Below are 21,732 nucleotides of genomic sequence, written 5' to 3'. Positions count from 1 at the left end.
AAAATGTAAACGTTTTGAAATAATAATTTTGATATCAGATTTTCAAATTTAAAAAAAACTTTTTATTACGAAGGTATTAATAAAAAAGCATATTATATAAAAAAAAGAAGGCTTATACAAGCAAAATAACTGTACTGGTTATTTATAATGCAGATTATCCTTTTCTTCTCAATATCAGTTAATAAAAGTAAAAGTAATGAATAGTAAAAACTTTATTAGCAAATAAATATCAGTTCAAAAATCTTGTTATTTTTAAAAAAATTAAAATCAAAGAGCATGGAAATAAATAATTATATAAAAATCTTGCTTCACATCTTTCAGTAATAAATTCTTTCATATTTCTAGTTTGGAAATTAAAATTTATTTTACATACTGTTACTTTGCTTTCTGTTGCAGAAACAAGCTATCTTATTGTTTCCAAAACATAATCTGTAAGCTCAAACAGTAATTCATAAATTAAATATGTTATATAAGGACTATGGTCTCTAGCAGATATTACTCATTTAACCATATAATTTGTAAAGAACATACAAGACATACTTAGATTGTAAAACTTTTCTTAAATTGAAAGAAAATAATTAAAAAATGATTAACTTTAAAAATTTATACAGGTATTTCTTAAAATTTTATCAAAATATGATTTCAAATGAAATAATAACCTTTGATCTAAACAGCTTTTTACTTAAAGATGATAATTTTATGTCTTATCAAAATATTAAAAATTCAGAAACAGTGAAATTTTAAGGAAAAATTTAATTGTTAATTTAATTTTAAAACTTTATGTAACATTATAAAGAAGTAAAACTTTAAAAAAGATAATAAATACAGTCAAACTTTACATGAGGAGCACCTCTAATAACGAAAACTCACATAATGAGAAAAATAAAATGTAAAAAAGTTTTGGAGTGATACTTTACAGAATTAGTGGCATAAAAATATTTCCAGGTCACATGCTGATTTGGCCTGCATCAGTTTGTGTTTATCATTTGATTTGTTAAAAGATCACTCTTATATTTACAAATTTGGATGAAGGCTTGGCCAAATACAGTTGTCGAACATGACTTCGAGGAGTTTGAGTAAGTGTCTGAGAAGTTTCAACTGATGATATTGTGTCTCTAGCCAAGATTATGGTGCAAGAACTAGATAACAATAATACCGATGAGCTGGGAGAAAATGAAACCAGAATTACAGTAGAATTTATATAATTGCATTCTGTGTCACAACAAAACGCTGCATTAGAGATTTAGACAGGAATAGTAGATTAAATAGAACAGAGCTTTCCAATGAAATAAGGAAGATACTGAAAAATGGGAAATTATTGCATTCAGTGTTGAGAAGCATTACCCTAATGAGGTAGTAGCTATGCACAATGCACATTCATTCAACAATAATACTTTTTCACAGATTATGAAGCATAATAACCAAAGACAAATGTCTTTAGAAAATTTTATTGTAAAAAAATTAATTTTAATTCATAAATTACATTATGAATTATAAATAATAAAAAACATTTTAGAATTTTTTTTCAGAATGGAATGCAGTGTCCTATTTTACATAGATTCCAATGGAAAAAAGTTTCACTTAATGAATGTTCCACATCAGGAATAAGATTGGGGAATGAATTATGTTTGTTAAGTGAGGTTTCACTGTATTTATAGGATACAGCCAGAAAAATAGGAGACGGGTGGGTGGTGGGTTAAATAAATATTGGAAATCTTCCATCCAGCAGAGATTTCAACTCTGTTTTCATTACTCAATTAGCTGTTATAAACGCTACAGTCAGCAGCAACCAAAATCTTTTTCTAAGAATAAGATTATTATTTGTATAGAATAACTTTGTTGTAATCCCTCTTTTTATTATTTATACATCATACTATACACAAGCTCCATGAGCACATAAAGTTTAATAAATCGATATAAAATGTACAGAATAGCAGGAAACTTTTTTTTTTTTTTTGAAAATACACAAAATATTTTTAGAACATTAAAAATACTTTGTATTATAACACTGGGACTAAAAGTATAACTTTACAATAAATACCTACTACAGTCAAATTCTGTCTTATATCTTATTCTGTCTTAAGTATCTCAAAACAAAAAATAAAAAAAGACATTAAATAATAAGGTAACAATACAAAACCTTTGTAAAATCGCAATGAGGTCACTTCTTAATAATGATTTTGTATATAAAAATGAAAAAGAGCATTTATTTAATAGATTTAAATACAAAATACACATAAAAGATTAAAAGCCTTTAATTATACATTTAATAAATTATTAATAAATACTACAATTCAATGATTTCTTTTGTTCCATAAATGTATAATCAGGTGCAATACCAGCAGTAAATTCATAAATGAACAGTTAACTGCTACCTCTCACATATATATAAAAAAAAATGTCATTCTTAAGAATAAATGTTCACTACATTAGTAACAGAAGTAGTCCTGCTACTCTGCCATTAAAAATCACAATTATGTTACAATACAGACACATGTTACGACTAGACTTACAAAACTTAGCATGGTAGCTTTTGATGAATGCTCTTTTCACAAGAGAATAGCATTTATTCTCAAAAAGAAAATAAATTATTTCTTTTTAATTTTCACAATATTCAATTATTTTCGATATATTAGCACCTTTATTCGAACTAGGCTTTGTTAAGCACATTGCCAATTCAGATTACAGAAAAATTTATTGATTACAAAGTCTAGTTAATTATTATAATTTTACTGATAATGTCTAACAATATAAAATTTAAAATTTCAAGAGAATTTCTGAAAATTACATAGCTGCCTATATAATATTTGCAACTACAAAAGTTATGATTTATAAATCTTAAATGTCTTTCCTGATAATAAAAATCAATGCTGGAATTGAAAAATGCAATACTTCATTTCATAAAAATTGTACATAACATGAAATGGCCCTTTGTTTATTTTTTCTACAAATATTAAAATTTTGTGCATGATACCCAAGTTTGTGAATTTGGATTTAGAATTGGAGTTTGAACATTTAAAATTTAATAAATACATTTCAAATTCACCTTTTCACAATTACAAAGGTTTAAAATAAACAATAACAACAAGTTTCAGATTAATATTATACATGAAAAATAACTAATATAAAACCAGTAAAAAATAAATAAATTTTTCTCAATCTTTTTCTTCACCTGAAAGAAAATTTAAAAACTGATGAAAATTTAAGAGAAATGAAACATTATTTATTATTATATTTGCTATATATGGTACATATAAAAAAAGAAGTATTTAGGTGTAAATTACTAAAATAGCTAACCTTCCTTTTAATGCTTTGTTGTAAAATGTAATAATTAAAAGAATTATAATTATTTTGAATTAAATACAATCGTCAAAATCTAATAATCACCCTTTCACAGTAAATAAAAAAGTAAGGTGCCTTAAGCAAATATCAACAAAAAAAATACAATAATCTAAATCTAATAATAATACTTTTTTATTGAAAATCAAAAAAATTTGTAAAATTTGTAACAGTAACATTCTATACATTTTTATGAAGAATACTGAAAGATACACTTAGAAATTTATTTTCAAACCACATTTGCTGTGTTTCAAGAAACAATTGTTAATTCAAGTAAAAATTGCACAATGATTTTAAAAAAATGACTAAGAATACTATTTTGTAAAAAAAAAGGGGGGGGGGGAGGTGTAATAAATATTATATTGTGAAAAAGTATCATTTCAGTTTTTCTTTAGGATTAATAAATTTTGTTCAGGTGAATGAAAAGAATGTGATTATTTAATCAAAATAACAATTTAAAATCAAAAAATATAAATAATCAAAACAGTAAAATAATTTCAGAAGTAAAAAAAAAAAATTAATGAAGCAAATCAAACTCATGAGTTTGTTTGGTGAAATAAGTGATTTATGGAATATATCCAAAAATTGATTTTATGGATTACTGATATAAATGCTATTCAAAATAAAAAATCAAATATTAAATTTTTTATCAAATAAATAATTTAACATTTTTTAAAGAAGTAAAAGTAAATCAATATTACTTAAAGAATTTTCATAAAACTGAGTAAGAAAATGAAAGAATCATAGAAGACACAATAAAAATTTCATATGAATTATAAATAAATTATGACAGCAGAGTAACATAGCAGAGTAAATTACAATTTAAGTTACAATCAAGTTATTTCTATTGACTTTTTATCTGATCCATTGAAGTAAGATCATGTATTATTCATAAATAATCATCTGCTAAATATTCAAATTACTGACAAATTTATCTATATATCTCTTTACAGTTAAATTTATTCATATCTCTCTCTCAATTATTAAAGTTAGCTAAATCAGTAACAATGTACAAATTAATTAGTGAAGTAATTCACCTGGCTTTTATCATAATTATAAAACAGTTGAAAGTTAAAATACATAAAAATGGTCAAATCATGTTGAACTAACTTTCCACTAAAGTTTTTATACTTTACTTATCAAAATTCCAAACATAAAATTAGAGTATAATCGAATATTATTATTATTTAATACATGTTTAAAGGGGAAAACAAACAAACAAACAAAAAACAGTATAGCTTTCAAAAAAGCAAAGCAAAAAAAAAAAAAAAGAATATTTACTTACAAATATGTTGCAAAAGCCTAGTTCAAAATCGTTGTCAGTACTTAAATGCCCCATGCCTTGCAGCTTTAACAATAAAATTCTTAATTGTAGGTTCATCCAATTTATTAAATGCTTCAGTTTGGGCAACAGCAGTCAAATGATTTAGAGCAAAGCCAAAACAAAAATCTTCCAATTCCTAACACAAAAGTTATTTTTACAAATGTACAGTAAGCAACAAAAATTTCAAAATAAAAATAAGATTTTTCTAAAATTCATTGTGCATATAACTTAAAAGTTATATTTAAAAATAGTCCTAGTTTATTTTTAAAAACAATTAAAGCATAACACTTCAACAGAATGTTTTGCAATGTATGTGCCAAAATAACTAGTTTGATCATTTATAAATTTTTTTAAAAATAGTTACCTAATAATAAAATAACTCCTTTTAAATTATCTTTAATCATATTTGTAATAGAAAATAATTATTAGAACTCTATTAATTATTATAACTCCAGAATTAGTTAAAATTAAACAAAAAAGTTAATTGAACTTTAATTTAAATAGATTATTTCCACAATACCAGCATACATTTCATTAAATTATAAGTAGAATTATGTCATAGATAATTAATACAGAAATAAAATATAATAATAATAATACCATTTACATAATATTTAAACTTACATTATATTTCAAGATTAAATAAATATATGTTTTCTTTATAGTAAATATTAATCATTAGATACACACACACAAAAAAAAAATTAATATTGGCTTTTCCAATAAAACAATATATATATATATATATACGCACAGATTTACTCAAATAAAAACAAAATATAATTTTTAGCAATCTTTAGACCTTTTTTTTTTCCATTAGGAAATTTATATATATTTATTATTAAAAAATAGATGACAATGATCAATGAGGACATCCTGCATATAAGAGATGAATTTTAAAAATAAATAACATCTCATTAAAAGAATGTAACTAAGACTGCTTAGTAAACAATATTCATGTAAAAATGCACTAATCCATTAATGCAAATAAAATAATATACCTTTTTAAGTTTTCCCCATAAAATAAAATTTTTTTAAAAAAAATTCCTGTTTAATACAGGGTTAATTATTATGTTACTGCAATATAATTTTTAGTCAATCTCATGTTCAGATTTATGATGTTACTTAAAAGTAATTGTTAATATTTTAAAATGACTCCTGTAACATAAAATGTAAAAATAAAAACGAAACTGCTTTTTTTATCATTGAAAAATCAACTTTCTTGTGTATGCCAAACTTTTCATATAAAAATATCAGGATATCATGTAATTAATAACCTCACATAATAAAATCAATCCATTTTTGAAGGTATATGTCAAATAAAAAAAAACTAATATATTTTATTGAGATAATAATATTGGATGTACAGTAGTATTATATATTGTCATCTCACAACTAATGTGGCATTGATGTCAAGATAATATTCATTTTGATGCACACATGATTACTTGAAGAGATTCACTTTAAAAAATAAATATAATGTACTTTCATATTTTTTACGTGACTGTTAATATTCCAATGTTTTTTGAAGTTGGCTCGAAAAGTTATTTTTCTTCCTCATATTAATATATTTCATAACACTAGAATAAATTGCAATATATATTTAGAATTAGTGTTTAAAAGATGCATTACTGACATTATTCTTACAAATATTGACATTTCATCATTTTAATTTAACAAGAAATGATTACAGAAACATATTTTGTTCATTATTTTTAATTGTCAAATATATTATTACAAGCACCATTTGAAAAGAATAATTAGAATTCAATATTTAGAAGTTAGAAAGGATTGTAACCAAGAAATTTTTTTTTCTAAGAGTACATTTTTTTAATGCAAATAAAGTGTGTAAACAGTTTTGAATCTCCTAATTTGTTTCAACTTTCTTATATCTCACCTTTGCACAATATTTGATTGCTGCAGCATATAGCATTGCCACATTTTCTACAGTAATACCATGTTTGATAATGCATTCACAATGTTTCTTAAGCTGTACTTCGCAATAGGAATTTGCAAGGTCAAGTAACCCTGTAAGGCAAAAGAAAAATTCAAAATACAGAAAACTCTTTTGGTTGAAAGAAAAACTAAAAGGTATCCTGTTCAGTCAACAAATAATTTTTACAAAATATTGTCTTTAAAAATTTTATTATTAATTAAAAACTGTTATTAACAACCATATTTTGAAACTATTAAGATTTTACAGGCTCATTAGATTAAATGAAAATATTTGTCCATTTCCATGAAAACAATTTAGTAATTAATCTAATAGATAAACATAATTCAAATATTAAGAAGAAAAATCAAATATAAATGCAATAATTTTTCGAAAACTCTAAAAAAAATCATTGCATAGTGAGATAATAAGAAATATCTAGAATTTTTCAGTCAGAGTACAACATAACATGTACATTATAAACTGAGTAATATTAATGCACATAATCAGCACAAATAATGTACTCATTATGTACAGTAATAATATAAAAACTTATATTAATTAATAAAAAAATATATAACAAAAAATTTTATTAACTATAAATAAGGTGCATTATAAGACTTGTCCATTCATTAAAGCCTTATTATGCTAATAGCAATCATTAAAAATTCAAATTGTTAACAATGATATTGTTCTCTTAACATTAATTTAGTTATCAGTTTTTACATACAGATGAATAACTTCTTTAGAAAAAATGTGAAGGTTCATTGGAACCATTTACTTAATATTTTTAAAAAATTCCCTTTTTGGTACGGATAACAGCATAAAAAATATCAACACTTCAATAAGATGAACAAACTGGAATGGGACTATTTTCAAATGAAGCTGTTCAACTACAATTTTATAAATAAAAATAATGAAATAAAGTTTTTTTCTTTGATGTTTTTTAAGCATTTTCGATGAATAAAATGTCTTTATACTTGAATTTTTTCTAAATTTTTAAAGATGAATATATAGAGAATTCCAATCAGAAATACAAACCTATAGCATCTTCAGGAGGAAGATCGACTTCATCTGTATACAAAAATTTCAAAAATGCCCGATACACTGGATAAGAAAATTGAGTAATATCTATTGTGCTACAATGAATAAAAAATAATTTTTTTGAAAATATATTTTAAACAAAATAAAAGGAAAGATCAAATAAAATAATTGCAATACTTATTACGAAAATTGACACACACAGTCTATTTTGAAAGCACAGAAATAATATTAATTTCATTTTTTAACAAAAGTATTTCAACAACTAATATTTTGAATGCCATTGTGTTTGCATTAAAAAAAGAATAAATTTGTAAAAACTTTAACCCCTGAGATTGATTACATCTGATGTTTGAATTACTGTCTAATTACTGGAAAAAAATTAATAAAATGTTTTGTTCCCAAATATCCAACACAGACACATCCCATTTAAAATTACATAAAATTAAAAAATTACACTAAAAAAACATTAAGTTATGTAATTTTACAATTCAACAAAATATGGGGTTGCTGCTTCAAACCAGATGACCAAAAAATATTCATTAAACTCTTCATTTCGATGTTGGCCAGTTTTGATTTTTTTTTTTTTTTTAACATTCTTAATTCTTAAGCTGCATAAATTCTTGGATAATTTACTAGGAGGAAGCTGGATTATAAAAACATCTGTCACCAAGATTTAATTTGAACACAGCTCAAGAGCTGAGAATTCATCCAAATTCTCCAAACTTTCCTCTTATAAAAGACAGAAAATTGATAATAGTTAAGAAACCACTATTCTGTATACACTGCTAAACTGAATATTGCAAGTAATTCATTTATACAGTTTTTAATAAATTTATTTTACAGTGAAAACTACAGTGAGTCAATTTATAAAATGTTTGGCAATTTAAAGATAGCTAGAATGATTTTTGATAATTTAAGTTTTCTTTTTAATATTTACTTCTCCTCTGTTTCACATTCTTGATGATTTAAAAGCAACTAGAATAGTTTTTGACTATTTTAGCTCTTACATTTGTTTAATTATTCTTTTTTTTAATATATGATTACTTATTAAACAAAAAAAATATCTTACAAGCTTCAATATAAGCAAAAAGTGCACCTTTACTTTTAAATGGAAACAAATAGTTAAAATTATTTACAGTTATACAGAAAATTACAGGTATATGGAAAATGTTATAGTGTTAGTATTAAAGACTGAGTACAATGACAGAAGAGGGAGGAAACAAAACTAAAACATGTATGAAGAATACCTAATATTTACAACAAGGAGTAAGTCTTACAATGTATCAACATCATCTTATGTAGCAAAAAAAGATTTTTTTTGTTTTTTAGAAAATTGCAAGAAAGAGCATAAATAATACAGTTAACTTTGGAATATATTTAATAAATTTAATTGATATATTAGAGAAAGATGATTTTATATCATGATGAAATTTTATTCTCAATATGGTCTTCATACATGACTTATGTATCAAACAAGGCAGTAACACAGATAAAAAATGGCTGCCATAATGAAGGTTTCCTTTATCGAATATTAAATAATGATAATAAATTTAAACATTTTAAACCTTAATGTAACAATTATATGTATAAAATGCTGCTGAAATGCATCAAACAGCATTACAGAGTTTTCTTATTTTATGCTAAAAAATTTCAAGTGAAGTAATAGTATTTGTTCAATTTACATAAAAATTTAAGAATCCCAAGCACAACTTTCATAACTTTTATTTCATAATTTTGACAGAATCAGAATATATTAATTGTGTATTATACAATAAATCAAAAATGTTTGTTAGCATTAAACTTAACAAGCATGGGAACTGAATGAATCAATATTTACACTATTACACATATTTACAGATCAAATCAAACTGCTACCTTTGACATGAAGTCAAATGTAGTGACTGAACTCTATCAGATCCAAACAGATAAAATTAATACTAAAATTAATTTTTAAAAAAAGGAAAAAAAACAATAAGGGATAAAAAAATTAAAATTTGTAAAAATTAATAGTTTTAGTTTATTTGCAGAAAGTAGAACTCTATTTCATGTAGAATGTTCAATCCATTTTCCAGCTAGTTTTCTTTGATATTTATGTTACTTAAATAAACATTTTAATTTCCTGAAAAATTAATTTAAGGATAGGTTCCCAGATTATTCATTCACCTGATTCTTCAAACAGATATAAAAAATAAAAACAAGCGTTGATTTAGCCAAATTAGTGTTCTTCATATCTGCCGCATCAGATTCAACATCAATTTCACAGAATACAAATAAAGAGTCTTCATTCTGGCATTTTCAAATTATTAAGCAAAATATTTAATGAAAAATCAGACAAGATTGATTCATGACAAACTATTTACACCAACTTCACAACCACTGGTTCAAAAGAGTTAAATTATCATCAAAAACAAACATTTAACATCATTGCATATTCTTCATTAGTTTCTTCGTTTTCTACCATTCTTAATGTTAAAAACAGCTCTGAATTATTATTAAAAAGCATCTTTGACATATGAAAATATCATGCATGCAAATAAAATGATAATTTTTTAAAAAATGTTACGTCATTAATTTCACATAAAATGATAGGCATTAATGGCAGGACAGAATGCTTCCGTGTTCCTAGATTTTCTACTACCCCATTACTACTTTTTTTCAATTACTCTACCTAACCCATTATATAAACTATACTTCAAACATTGTTAATCAAATGCAACTAAAATTTGATTGACATGAAATAATATCTTTCATATTGCATAGATAATTCAGATTAAAATCTCATAGTAAGAGGAAAATACTTTCCAGTAACATTTTGAAGAAGGAAATAAAGTTCCAGAAAATTACTTCAAATTATCCATAGCAAAACACGTAATAATATGGGGATAATAGTAAGATACTGGTCAATGTTTCAAACTGACTTTGATACAGTAAAGGGAGCTTTTTGAACAGTTACACATCTTTGAAGTAGTATATTTACAAATTGAATGAAGCTAATACTTTCAAATCAAAACTGAATGGGTGTTCTTAATATTTACATATTGAAGAAGTATATATATGCTATTCATTAATGCAAAAGAGAGCACTTACTCCTTTTCATCTTCACCCCAGTGTGCTTGAAACATAGAACGAAAATGTTCACATCTAAAAAGATATTATATAAAAATTAAATGTTAAATGTTAAAATACTTAAAATGAGCATAAATTCTTAAAAAATGTAGTGACAACTTTTTAATGAGATAAATGGCCTTATTTTATCCATTTTGCAATGAATGATGTTTCTCAAAAATATTATGTTTTACTCTTTAATAAGAATATAATTAAAATACAGTTCAAAATTTATTTTCTAAGCAAATGCGATGACTTGGGTACAGATGAGTAACTTATGTTCATCAAATGAAGACTACTCTATCTCCTTTTGATATCATATCCTTGTCCTTTCTTTCCAGAAATTTTCAATCTAGTCTCAGTGCAATAGAAATTGGCTATCACAGGATTTGCCATCTATTCACAGTAGGATCTGTATCAACCTTTTTTGTCGCTCAATGAACCTAATTCAGATGGTTTTCTCTCCTCCGCCTCTCAGCTAGTCTCTTTCTAATCCAACCTCAACTGCTTACATTTTCGGGTTTTTTTTTTTTTTTTTTTTTTTTGGTCAGCAATTTATCTAAACAGGATTGATCAACGGTGTTAAAGCAGTCGGGTAGATAAAGTGTTTGCTTCCTATTTTTCATGTTCTTCAACAGACAACATTAAATCATCCATCCTGATCCATTTGTAAGCAATCATCTTGAATGACTGAATCCAATCAATAAAAATGCAGAAATATATTCATAACTGCAATATATTAATAATATATTTGTTACAATTTATGTAGAAATATTAATTTCACTTCGACATACAATAACATTCAAAAAATAAACTTGTACTAAATATTAAAATTAAATTGTTCATACATTCTGACTGGAGAAAATTATGAAAAACTTTCAATAAAACAGCAATCAAAAACAGCTTTGATTATAAATTTATATAAATTATTAAACAATATTCTGAATGAAATAAATTTAAAAAAAATCACACAAAGTTAAATTAAATTTTATCAGTATTGATGAAGAAACATATTTCAAAAACAAAAACAATCATTTCCACAACTTAAAGAATTTTGTTTTCTCCCATGAATAACTGATAATAACTTGATTTCTAAGCATTAAAATATTTATTTTTTGGCACCACCCTATATATATTATATATATATATATATATATATATATATATATATATATATACAAGCTTACCTAATTTTTAGTATAGATTTATGCACATGGATCAATTTTCCATCAACATTAAACTTTAAATCACTGGTTTCCTATGAAAGAAAAAGAAAATCTATTTATAAGACAAAGACAAATACATTATTTAAATAATAAAGGAAAATAATTGTGGAAGCACAATTTTACTTATCATGCTTTAAGTAATATACACTTTTAAATAATCTCAAATAACATGTTTAAATTGTATAATACAATTTTGATTGATATATCTAACAAAGCACAAACACCTTCTAGAGATACAAAAATTAATAATAGAAAAAAAAAGGAATTTTTATTTTTTAAATTTGCATATATTTCTATATTTTAAAATAAAAATTCAACTTACAGAATACTACCCCTAAATAATTTATTGCATGCAGAAATTTAATGCCTTAAATAACTTATAATGCTCTTATTAACTTTCTGAAATATTTGGTTTGAAAGAAAATATCTATTGTAAGGTATTTTTAATTTGGGAAAATAATTTGCCAGAGATGTTTAGTAACCATTTGATTATCTAAGGCTTTATAAATGAATGATTATAAAAAAGTTAATTTTAAAATTATGTTTGAGAAAACTACAACAATAATTAAATGTATACGTAAGGGAACAGCAACAAAGTAACTGAATTACATCAATTATAATCAATTTTATAAAAAAATGTCAACAGAAAAATAAAAAATATTTATAACAATAAGTATATCAGCTACATACCTCATCATCAAAGCTCAATCTCACACTATCACTAACTTTGTTAGTTAATACCACATCTACAGTAAAAAAAAAAAAAACATTAGATATATATTAAATTTTCAATTGTTGCAACTAGTAAATTAACTTGTTATTAAATCCATAAATTTACTTGAAATCGATAGCATACAAATACTTTAAAAAATATTGCAATACTGAGTTCACTATCAAAGCAATTAGTAGAGAAGAAATAAACAAGCAGGAGTCGAAATTTTCTCGCATAATTTCGAATAATGATGTTATCCCCCCTTCTCCCTGCGTAAATTTGTAGGATTAGGCATGACTGTGAAAGACAACAGTGCTCATATATTTTATTCTCTTGAAAGTTAGATGCTTTATCATACAGTAAAGAGAAGAAAATACAATGCTTGAGTATTAACTATATGTCATTGATGAATAATAGTTATGAAAGACCTTATTATTTGGCAATCTTTAGTAATTTTTAATTTGGGGGTGGGCAATTAATTGCTGGCACATGGTTAATACACAAGTATTAACTGTAAGAAATTGAACACCTTTTTTAATTGTTTGAAAACAATATTCCTCTCAATTCACAAATTCCTTCAAAATAACTGTAGACACAAGATCAAAAAATAAATTTCATTTAAGACACTGCCTTTTTCTTAATTACCATACTTACATGTATAAGAACATATAGACTGACAGAATATTGACATATTTAAATCAAAATTCAATAAGGTTTTACAATTTAGATGGCAAAAATTGCAAAGCAAAATTACATTTATAATAGTTGTTATATCTTTGAATTATTGCCTTTACAAACCTGCAAAAGTAAAGACCAATAAATGGCCAAGTACTTCACTGATTTGGTTCCATATCTATATTTCAGATATTAAAATAGTACACCAAATTTTATTTATCTAACTCATCATATTTTACAGTTATTGTGTTCATATAGCTATTTGAATACTTGACTTGCTATTTTAATACACATATTCAGATAGCTAGAGGGACATACTTCCTTTGAATGATTTTGTCAAAATTTGATAGAAAATTATAAATTTGGTGTACAAGCCACATACTAAATTTCATCTGTGTGACTCAAAACATTTTTGAATTATCACGTTCACAGACAGACAAAAATAGTTTCAAATCTTTGTTTTTTAGAACTTAAAGAAACCTGAAATGTGGAGAATCATCAAAGTTTCAAGTTCAAATTTTTGCTTTTGTAATTTTGTACAAGAGAAAGGAAAAAATTAATTATTATTAATTGCTATCAAATAAAAATTTTCCATCTATCAGTAATCTGAAAAAGCAGAAAATTTATTATTCTCGCTTTGTAAACATTTAGCCTTAAACTAAAAGCATAAAAGTTTTATGACTATTGCTTATCGTTTTGTATAGATTACGATTAAAAAAACATTGTACGATTAAATCGAGTTTGCAATTATAACTTTAAGGCTTCTAATTCATGACTGAAATTTTAGTCAAACTGGATATAATTTGAAAAACAAATCTGAAATAATTGCTGTCCTACAAAGAGATGCACAACTTAAAAGAAAACCATTAATTATTTACACATGTTACATTCTTTTATTCTTTTCCCCAAGATGTTTGCACAAGCAAATTGTATCTCAAAAATATAGGTAGGAATACATCTATGACTATACATCAACAAGATTTTTTTGAAACATAATAATTTCAAAATTATAATCACTATTTTATGAAAGACATATCGTTTATAGAAGGATAACTTTTAGAATTATTTTAATGCAAAAAGAAAATAAGAATTTATTTGTGTTTCTAATCTTACTGCTTGAAAAAACTGAGGACAAGAGAATCTAATCAATTTCAATTCAGAGTAAGATTTCAAATAGAATCAAATAAAAATTTGAAATTTTATAGATATAATGGAGGAGCATAATCAATCATTTTACTTAGAATTTTTGGCAAAAACAGAGAAAGTGGGGGGGGGAGAGATTGAAAGAAGTCTTGTATTATTTGTTGTTTATAATATTTATTCTATTTATGTTGTTGTTGCTAATCTGCATGGTCTGACTTAGTCAGACCAAATCAAAAAATCCGTTGATAAGAAGAAAGTCAAAAACGAGGATAGGAGAAGAATAAATTTATCCCCAATGAAATCTTAAACAGTCCAGAATATGTTCAGCAGAAGCCTGATGTTGGCAGCATTTCGAGCAAAGAAGGTAAAATTTTTCACACTGAGAAAAGAAAAGACATTTAAGGTGGCCACTGGCAAGGCACAACAGGCAAGTGTTGGTTTTTCTATCACAAGGAAGAATTAAAGACTGGCCTTACTTATTGGCTCTATACCAATCATGAGTTCTCATGATTCTATTTATAGTAATACCCATTTACAAAAGAAAAAAAAAAAAAAAAGAGGAATGTCTGCAAATGAGAAAGAAGACTGATGCTGATAAAATTTCAAGAAGTTTGAAACAATATTAATAATACAAAATATAACAACAACTTTTTTAAAAATACAGTCAATTATATGATCATGTAACTTCTAAAATGTAGATAAAAAGAACAGGCATTCATTATATACATATGAATTATTTTCATATATGAATCAAATATTTTGTCAAAAAAAATAATTTGATTTTGATTTTTTTTTTTAAAAAAAATCATAAACAGAACATAAAAACTGACAGCATTTACCTAACTCCATAGGTTTCCATGTAACTGCTGGGGAAGCAAAACAAGCAAAAACATCATGTAAAGAATGGAATGGAGTTTCTGCAGGAGATGTAACAGCCTGGCCTCGACACTGGCCCCACATGTAAACTTTAGATGTCTGTGTTAGAGCAGCTGATATGTGATTGTAGTGAGAAGCAGCAATTTCCACAACTCTGAAAACATTTAATAATTGAAGCAATAAGAACAATAAATAACAAAGGAAGTTGAAAAAATAACAGAAAATGAATGGAAGAAAATATAATTACCTTCCAATCTCTGTTGCTATTCTAACTGGTAGGACTTGATTTGTTTTGTTCCCTGTACCCAATTGTCCATAAGAGTTAGCACCCCAAGCATATAGAACTCCTTCATCAGTTAGAGCCATAGTATGTGCGTAACCACAAACAATCTAAAATTTATCAAAAGATGAATCTTATAAGAAAAATCTTTGAAACTGAAGTTGATCAAGACACATTTCAGGTATGTTCCAACATGTTTGTTTTTTTTTAATTCATATATATATATAAAATAGTCATCAAAAGGTTATCTAAGGCATTTGCCTCTATAGTTAGGCCTATGACATATTTCCAAATGTTAAAATTCAATATTTAAAAAAAATAACTATGCATACCTTCTGTATCACTACACCTTGAAGATTGGAGACACGGTATGGATTTGCTTGATTAGCATTTCCACCAATACCAAGTTGACCATTTCCATTATAACCCCATCCATAAACCTAAAAAACAATATTAAACAACAAAATAAATGAAGCTGTTCACAAATTTTCTTAGACATCTAAATTATATTTTCAAATAATAACAATAATAAAAAAACATAAATAATAAATAACACAGAAAATTTTACAATGTAACTGTTTTAGTACATCACCATTTAAATAAATATACATCTGCACTTTCAATATTTAAAAATATTTTAAATACCAATATCAAATTTTGAAAATAAATATATGGTTAATATAATTCAAATATTCAAAAGTATATTAGAAAAATATTTATAGATCAGAAATTTCTGGATTACAATAATTAGATGAATTATCATGTCACAATGCCTAAAGTATTTATGAAAATATATTAATAACAAGCACCAGATAAATTTTTTTTACAAAGTAACGGTTCAATACATAGGAAAATAACTATAATTACTGAATAAGAAAAGTTATAAAATCAAATATCAGTTTTGAATATACAATGTCTTCACCATAAAACTAGACATAATACATTTTGCCTATCGAATTTGTAACTTTAAATTTAGAAAAATAATTATTAGCAACAAAAAAAATTGGAAATAGAACTTATGAAAATCAAGAAGGGGGAAAAAAAAATCCATTCCTCATAGATGAACTCCTATAATTAAGAAAATTTTCTCTCGAAAAAAATTGTGAATTCTTTTTTATTATTATTATAATTATTAAACTGTTATTGCAAACCTACTCCATGTAGATTTTTTTAATCTCACAAATCAAGCAAATTATTTATTTATTTTTTGAATAACCAAATAAAAAAGTTTACACTTTTTTCAACTTTTAGAAATAAGTTTCGGATTTGTAAAATTATTAATTTACAATTCATCATGCACAAAAATTATTTTCAATGCATCTATTAATGAATATTATTATTCATGAACACAAAAGTCAAAATGGACTCCACATGAGATTTAGAAAACCAAACTGCAAATTTGGTTCAAGGAGTATAACAGAAGAATTTGTTTAAAAGATTTTCCTAAAAGTAAAACTTTAGATAGAATTAAATGTTTTTTTTAATATGAAGACAAGATACAATAATTAAGTGACAAAACAATATAAAAAATGAGAGTAACGAATTAAATGAAAGCATAAAATAACACACATATATAGAAACTAAAAGAATTAGCTAACCTCTCCATTATCCAACACTGCCATAGAAGAAGTTTGACCACATGCAACGGATATACATTTTCTTGAACCTGAAGTACATGAAGCATACATTTTGGATCAATAATTTTAATTAATAATAGTAATAAAATAATGAATAGATAATAAAATAAAAATCTACAAGGGTGCAATTTTATTAAAGACACAATAAATATAAAGAATATTCAATTAATTTTTTTCCATTTCTTAATATTAAAACATACAGTTAAAAAAAATGAAAATTTTTATATTTCTAATAAATATATTGAAAAAATTTATCAGTGTTTACAATTTAAGTCCTATTGAACTTTAAAATTTAAGCAGTATATTTAATAATAAATTTATAAAATAATGTTTTAGCACATCATAGATGTACAATTAAGTACGGAGAAAAATTAAATCAGTGAAAGTAATTTACTCTTATTAGCATATATAGAAAATATGCTCGATTTTAAAATGCAAAGTTAAGAAGAAAATAAGAAATGAAAAAAAAAAAAAAAGGAGAGAGAGTAATTAAAAAAAAATCGTAAATTTAAGAATGATATAAAAAAAGCCTTTATACCAATGCCAGCAGTAACTTTTCGGGGAGTAGGCTGATTCGTAGTTGTTCCCAGACCAACTTGGCCACAGTTATTTTGCCCCCATGAGTAAACCTATAACAAGATTTTTAATAGTATACAAGCCATATAAGTATTTTCAGTTAACCACTATTCTAAATTTTTTAAATACATTAATTTATTTCTCAGTTTTGTAATGTTTGCCTCTAATGTTCAAAAATTGAATTCTTTAAAGATTTTTTTTTTTTTTAATCTGATTCTTATGACTTTATGATACTACTTATATCAAAATTTTGTATGAAAATAATAATTTTTATAAATAGTTTAATTCATAGTTATCTACTATTATTTAGATAATTTCACAAAATTTAACTTTTTGAGCTTCACAAAGTATATTATTGAACATACCAGAAAACAGTTAAAAAATTAAACTCTTTTAGAAATTAGAAGAATTTACTTATATCAATACTCTCAATTATCAGAAAACACTTAATTGGAGAAAAAAAATACACATCCTTCAGAAATTTCATAGAATATTTTAAAATTCTAAGTTTATCAAATAAAATTCAAGAATATCAAAGTAAGATACAATCAAATCTGAATAAATTTTTATATCATACATAACACAGTCCAGAAAAAAAGAAAGAAAAAACTAAGTCAATGTTTAGAACAATTTATTTAATGAATTGTTCCAAACATAAAAATAAAGAAGTAAAATTATTGAGTGAATAAATTTATACAAAAATTACATGATATATTAAAAATATTGTAGAATTATTGCATAAAAAAAGATAATCAATCACAAGAATGATAAAATTCAACTTTAAAAAATGCTGAAATTTTAGAAACAGACAGACGAGTAAATGTGTCATGTCTGTTCATTACATCAGGAATAATTTTAAAAATTATTTAAATTAGGAATGTTTGACCATTTAGTAGCATTTAAATGCTCAATCACAATAAAAATATTAATATATAATTGTTCTGTATCTCATACCAATAATGAATAAAAAAATTAAAATTAAGAAACAATTTTTAAATAGATAATAATAGCAAAATATGTTTTTTTATTCTTCAATTCAGTTACATATTGTTTTTAGTTTATCTCAAACATTTTAACATTCACTAAATTTTTGCTGAACCAAAAATTAAACAATTCCAAATTTACAATTCTGCAGAAATTACAAGGGTAAAAGAAAGACAAACATAAATGTTTTTTTACTGTAGTGCATCAAAATTAATAATGGTATTAGAAAAAACAAGAAAGTTAAATATATTTAAGCTCTGTTTCTTTACCTTTGAATTTCACACATAAATTCCTTCAACATTCTAGTTTTATTATAAATATAAAAAAAATTGCACATTTTTTTCTATTTTATGTTATTCTGATAATATAATAATCTGAACTTATTGAAATTTAAAAAAAAAAAAAGCATTTTCTCACTTCTCCATCACTTGTTAAAGCTATGGAATGATGACTACCACAAGCAACTTCAATTACTTTCCTTCCTAATACATTTGATGATATTAAGCCAGGACTGAGACCTTGATTTGTTCCACCATTACCAAGTTGGCAATAGCCATTATGGCCCCAACTATACAGTTCCCCATCTGATGTGATAGCTAAAACATGAGGACCACTTCCATAAGCAAAACTTTCAATACCTTTCTTACATAAAGCTTCAACTAGAAAAGAGAAAAAGAAAAAGCAAGCATTTTTATAACAAACAAATTGTATATCTTGTTCAAATAATAAAATATAAAATTAAGAAAATTATATATTATGAATTAAGTACAAATATATATATAATTTAAGCACTAATTTGAAATAAAATGCATGAAGGCAGTTTAAATTATACATGAAGAGTACTGCCTTTATATATTACAAAATTTTATCCCTATATGTATTACAAGAACATGGAGTTTTGCTGTTGAAGCATTCTTTTGTGTTTTATCACTAGAAACTCAAAATTCAAAAATTCAAAAAAAATGGCAATTTTTCTTTTATGATAATTAAATCTAAACACCTATAATGTAAAATTTATCATAATTACTTTTGCAACAAATTACTATTACACAATAGCATTATCCAATAATATAATCTTCTATTATTCAGAATTAGTTTGAAATAGAAAAACTGCTCCTGAAGGAATATTTAAGTAAACTCTGATTTTATTATAAAATACAAAGATTATATTTTTGAAATTAATAAATGATATAAAAGTCATAACAGTAAGTCAATAATTAAATTATATATAAATAATATTTCTTTATATAGTTTATTCATAAAATTTCTGTCAATTATTTTACTATCTAAAAATGCTCTATTAATTCATAAAATTTATATCACATTGATTCACATCCAAAAAAAGTGCTCACACAAAACATTGCAAGTAAAAATAAATTAACAATTGAGCATACAAAAGTAGCAAAAACTTTAAGTCAGAAAAAATATACTAATTATTATCTTTCAAAAAAGGTTTATGTTTAATCTTACCTGTAACACAAAAATTATAAATGCAATCATGTATAAAAAAAACTTCTCAAACAGATAAATCAATAGAATGAGACTTAAAAAGAATATAGAGATAAATCTTTTGCTAGAATGAACTATTTATAAGATATTTAAAAGTATAGTACAAAAATACCATCCCTGTTATTCAAGAATGTATATACTTTTCAAAAACTTTGATTTTTCTTCTCAAGGAAAAGTTTATTTAATTACTTGCACTTAAAGAAATCAGAAATATCTTCAAAGGAAATTAAGTGTTAATTTGAAAAAGAAAATAATAAGGTGACAAATAATTTCAGCATAAAGGTAAATTATTGATATCACCTAGAGAAATTCTTTGATCAAATGATTTCTTTAAACCTAAAAGATGAAATATATCAACTGCTTGGTTTGAGCAGTTTAAAATCTACAATGCAAATCACATACAGGTAAATTGATAATTTTTGTTGTTGTTGTTAGTTTAAATAAATGGAAATCTATATTATTAATATTGTGGCAGATTGGTATGAGCGAGGATAGAACCTGGGATCTTGTGGTTCGTTCATCTCACCTCCGACTCACTGGAGGGAGAGTATTGTGGTGAAAGCTTATAAGCCAGATAACAGCTACAATACACAGACAATTGCTTTTGTCTTGTTACTCGGCTGCGAACCACATGGTCCCAGGTTCTATCCTCGCTCATACCAATCCATCACAATATAAATAAATGATGATGAATGAATTTATTGCCATAACTTACGAATTACAAAAATTATACCTTTTCTAGGTTCCAAACTTCCATGAGAATCCCCAAGACCTAAACAACCGCTACAGTTGGATCCCAAAGCATACACATCATCATCTTTATTTACAATCAAAGCTTCATTTCCAGAACTCCCGAATACGCACGCTATTTTGATACTAGAAATAAAATCTGGTTCTAAAATACTAAATATCAGCCATTTGTCTATATTAGACATCTTCGTTGTGAATGCTGGCATTGGGAGACCTATAAAAGGAAATAAATATCTAAATGTGGTTTAAATAGGACAGTTAACTTCTTTCATAATTCAAAAGAAACTCGTTTCACTTTGTAAGTAAAGCTTTATTCTTAAAGCAAACAAAGAAACAAACTAGAAATGTCAAAATAAAAGCATAAAACCACTTCGGAAATAAAGTATATTAAGAATGAAATTACCTTAATCAGTAGATAGTTCAATGAACCAATCTATAATAAGAAAAAAACACAATATACGCTCTCTTTGTTATAATATTTTGTAAACAATTCTAAGCTTTATGACGGTTGAAGTAACCCAGGCAGTTAATAGACCTTCATATTCAGTTTCGTTTTTTGCATGAAATATTTCAACCAATTTTAGTCTAAAAAAATTATCCTGGTGGACTTATTAATTTC

The 21,732-nt window shown here is 24.7% G+C and overlaps 1 protein-coding gene across 1 annotated transcript; it reads right to left on the bottom strand.

Annotated features, from left to right (window-relative positions):
- Positions 1–561: 561 nt before the first annotated feature.
- LOC129967072 (RCC1 and BTB domain-containing protein 1-like) lies at positions 562–21,615 on the bottom strand. The gene is made up of 15 exons (XM_056081734.1): positions 21,517–21,615; positions 21,097–21,327; positions 19,272–19,513; positions 17,833–17,923; positions 17,256–17,323; positions 15,990–16,097; positions 15,625–15,767; positions 15,341–15,531; positions 12,662–12,717; positions 11,933–12,003; positions 10,728–10,781; positions 7,638–7,735; positions 6,561–6,691; positions 4,625–4,799; positions 562–3,172 (listed from the first exon to the last, which is right to left on the bottom strand). Exons 2-14 carry the CDS (start codon positions 21,317–21,319, stop codon positions 4,659–4,661), a joined length of 1,617 nt encoding a protein of 538 aa, XP_055937709.1. The 5' UTR covers positions 21,320–21,327; positions 21,517–21,615; the 3' UTR covers positions 562–3,172; positions 4,625–4,658.
- Positions 21,616–21,732: the final 117 nt, after the last annotated feature.

The sequence above is a fragment of the Argiope bruennichi genome, chromosome 4 (assembly GCF_947563725.1).
Source record: "Argiope bruennichi chromosome 4, qqArgBrue1.1, whole genome shotgun sequence".
NCBI classification, from domain to species: Eukaryota; Metazoa; Arthropoda; class Arachnida; order Araneae; family Araneidae; genus Argiope; species Argiope bruennichi.
Note: the sequence above shows the minus strand (reverse complement) of the source record. Positions and strands in the feature narration are given on the sequence as shown.

Excerpts from the sequence above, each read along its gene's own strand:
- LOC129967072 (XM_056081734.1), bottom strand. The coding sequence starts at position 21,319 with ATGCCAGCATTCACAACGAAGATGTCTAATATAGACAAATGGCTGATA. Across the intron at positions 16,098-17,255 it reads CAGTGTTGGATAATGGAGAG|GTTTATGGATGGGGTTATAA; the intron begins GTTAGCTAATTC and ends ATTGTTTTTTAG. Across the intron at positions 10,782-11,932 it reads AAATCTATACTAAAAATTAG|ATGTGAACATTTTCGTTCTA; the intron begins GTAAGCTTGTAT and ends ATATCTTTTTAG.